The sequence below is a fragment of the Quercus lobata genome, chromosome 11, assembly GCF_001633185.2.
Source record: "Quercus lobata isolate SW786 chromosome 11, ValleyOak3.0 Primary Assembly, whole genome shotgun sequence".
NCBI lineage: Eukaryota > Viridiplantae > Streptophyta > Magnoliopsida > Fagales > Fagaceae > Quercus > Quercus lobata.
Window position 1 is genome coordinate 11,502,278 of NC_044914.1, and position 3,673 is coordinate 11,505,950.

General features: G+C 37.0%; 1 protein-coding gene across 1 annotated transcript; it reads left to right on the top strand.

Moving 5' to 3' along the window:
* The first annotated feature begins 1,235 nt into the window (after positions 1-1,235).
* Positions 1,236-3,192, top strand: LOC115968625 (pentatricopeptide repeat-containing protein At5g66520-like). Its single transcript, XM_031088060.1, has one exon. It carries the CDS (start codon positions 1,438-1,440, stop codon positions 2,755-2,757), a length of 1,320 nt encoding a protein of 439 aa, XP_030943920.1. The 5' UTR covers positions 1,236-1,437; the 3' UTR covers positions 2,758-3,192.
* Positions 3,193-3,673: the final 481 nt, after the last annotated feature.

Consider the following 3,673-nt stretch of genomic DNA (forward strand, 5'->3'; position numbering starts at 1 on the left):
TTTTGAAAATGTTATTTTCAGCCACCACCCACACAAAACCCACCACCACACAACAGGAAAACCACCAAAACACCACCACCCACACCACCACAACAACAACAAAAAAATCAAAGATCAAAGAGGGAAAGTAAAAAATCAAAATCACAAGAACGAGAACGGTAATGGTGCGACTCGTCGGTAACGAGAACGAGATCGAGATCGATAATGGTGCTACTCGCGGTTCGTGGGTTCGCAGTGCGACTCGTCGATGTGATCGGCGCGGTGCGACTTGCTATTCGTGGGTTCGTGGGTTTGCTATTTGTGGGTTCGACGATCTCACCGGTGGTGCGACGATCTCCACTTTTCTGGGTTCGCTCTCTCTCTCTCTCTCTCTCTCTCTCTCTCTCTCTCTATGTTTGCACGTGTGAGTCCTTTCTCTCTCTCTTTCTCTCTTTGCACATCTCCGGAAATGATTTGAAGGTAAAATTTTGGTTGAAAATATTTTCTAGGTCAAAGGCCTTAATTTTACGGTCAACTGAAATTCTTTTCTGGAAAATCCATTTTCCATGCGCAACCAAACTCCCGTAAATATAGAAAAGCATTTCAAAAAATGGTTTTCACTCAAAACAAATACAGCCTAAGTAGCAATTGGTGGGAGGCAACGACACAAGTGGCTTTTCAATAATGGGTGGGTTTGGTCGTGGCCGGTGGTTATGGCAGCATAATATTTCTATTGACGTTCAAATTGTTTTTGTTTGGGTATCCTCATAAAATAAAATAAAATAAACCCTTATTTTTTTGGCAAGAAAATGTTGTAAACAATTAAATAAATGGTATTATGGTTTTGAAATTGGTGCTACTGGTAGAGACTCTAGATTTTTTTTTTTTTTTTTTTTTGAGTGAAAAGTGTCAGGTTACTGGGGTTTTGAGTTTGTGTGGAATGTTTGCTTTATGAAAAATTTTGTGAAAATGATAGGATTTGAATTTAGGATTTGAGGTTGTAAATCACATTAATGTAAAATGGACAATTGTCAAAAAAAAAAAAAAAAAAAAAAAAGCACAAAGACCGGGCATTAAAATAATTTAGGAAAAATGAGATTTTAATCGACAATTGAAAAAAAAAAAGACCTGATTTCAAATATGGATAATAATATATTTAAAAAAAAAAAAAAAAGAAAATCCCCAAAGAAATGTAGAGATTCGATTGGGCTTTTAAGCAGAAAGTTTGCAAAAACGTCATTTCAACAAAACGCAAATGAAGCCTACTGATGGCACTGCACTAGTTCTTCTTCAAGGCCCAGTAGCTTCAATACTTTCTTAGCCTTATTCTGTGCCCAATTTGAGCATGTATTTGTAGTATCAAATATCGAATTTTGTGCCTTTGCTTAATTTGATACATGCCATATTGATATTGCCATACTCTTCCAATGAATTTAAGTTAAACAACCAAGACAAACAATGCTTATGAGCCTCTCCCACCACTTACTCAAACCCATGAACCACTTATTAGTTTCTTGGTCCATCAAAAACTTTAATTCATGGGCATTAGCTATTAGAAATAATGTATCTTCTCCACACAAAGTCTTATACCTCTTTTCAAAAATGCATCGCTCATCTGTCCCCAGTGACAGTTTCTCCATACTTTTTACACTAAAATCTTGTACCCATTTGCAAAATCTCACTGTTATTCAACACCTCCATGCCCACATTGTCAAAATAGGATTCAGTTCTCACGTCTACGTTGCCACTTCTCTGCTCTACGCGTATGTTCTCATGTCTTTTGAGAATGCTCGTGTCCTGTTTGATGAAATGCCTGAGAGAAATACAGTCACGTGGAACACGATGATTACTGGGTATTCGAGGTCTGGGGACGTAGAGAGTGCACGTGCTGTTTTTGAGGAAATGCCAGTAAGGGATGTTGCGTCATGGTCTGCCATGTTAGCTGCATATGTTAAAAATGGCAATTATGTCCAGGCTGTAGCGGTTTTTCGAGATATGATGGCGCATGAGGGGTTAAGACCTGACCAAGTGACTCTAGGATCAGTTCTAACAGGATGTGCCCACATGGGTTCACTTGGATTGTTGGCTGGGAAATCTGTTCATGGGTTTATGGCAAAGAATGGGTGGGAGTTGAATGTGGAACTTGGTACAGTTTTGGTTGACATGTATGCCAAGTGTGGCTTCGTGAAGACTGCTTGCCGGGTTTTTGGATTGATGCAAGAAAGGAATGTCGTGTCTTGGACTGCTTTGATTTGTGGTTCGGCACAACATGGCTACAGCAAAGAAGTATTGTCTTTGTTTGAGATGATGCAAAATGCTGGAGTGAGGCCCAATGAATTGACTTTCACAGGGATTCTAACTGCGTGTGTGCATACAGGATTAGTTGATGAGGGTCGAAAATATTTCAAGATGATTGAAGAATGTGGGTTAGAGCCAAGAATCCAACATTATGGGTGCATAGTTGATTTGCTAGGTAAGGCAGGGCTGTTAGAGGAAGCATATGAGATAATTAGGACAATGAAATTTGAACCCAATATTGTCTTGTGGGGTTCATTCTTAACAGCTTGTAGGGAGCATAAGCAATTTGGGATGGCTGAGAGGGTAATTGATAAGGTCTTGAGTATGATAACGCCCGAGAATAATGGAGGGGTTTATTCCCTTATTGCTGATTTGTACGTTTTGGGTGAGAAGTGGGATGAAGCAGAGAGCCTTAGAAAATTAATGCTCAAAGAAAATGTCAAGAAGGCTAGGGGTTCAAGTTTTATCAGAAGCTGGTAATAGAAAGTTTACCACTTAATCTGTACTTGGGAACTATATTGAGTTGGTGAAACTATTGACAACAATGTGTCAACCTTGGATTCATGGAAGTATCAACATTGTTAGTTCTTTTGAATTCTTTATATCGTAGATGAAGAAGTGGAACAAGATGAAGTGTAATAAAAAGGAGGTCTAGGTAGCTTATTCTCTGTGGCAACTGCATTTTGGTCTGCGGTCGCATACTTGCACAAATTATCATTGTTTTTAAGCGATCTCAAAGCTAAGTAGAAGACTGGCAGATCATTCATGATGGTTGGATTTAGAGTACAAGTGGATACTGACATTCCCTGGTCGAATAGCTTTTGGTCTTGATACATGGATCCAGATATCTGCTGCTTGTGGACACTAAATTTACTCGTCAATGGAACTTTTGCAAACGTAAATCTCTTCTTTTAACTGAAGTTTCTTTCATTTTCTTTGATATGTGATATATAGTATTAATTATTTTGAGTCCTGACCAGTAAATCTGGAGGTAATTAATGTTGACAAAATTTTAGTTTTTGAAAAAACTTTTATTATTGAAGAAGACGAAAATTCTATAAAAATTAAAAAAAAAAAAAAAAGTCGAAATAGATCAAGCTTTGACAAAGCTTGAAGGGTCAGAAATGAGAAAACAAGGCTTGAAGGGTCAGAATAAGAGATAAGTTTAAGGTTTTTTATTTATATTTATTTTATCATTAATTTTGAGAATCAACTTTTTATTATTTTTTGTTTGTTGATAATGAGATAAGTTTAAGACACGATATCATTTTTTTATTATTTTTGAGAATCATTTTATTTTTATTATATGATTTAATTCGTGTTGGACAGTACAAAATCATTCTCTCTCTCTCTCTCTCTCTCTCTCTCTCTATATATATATATATATATATGGAGT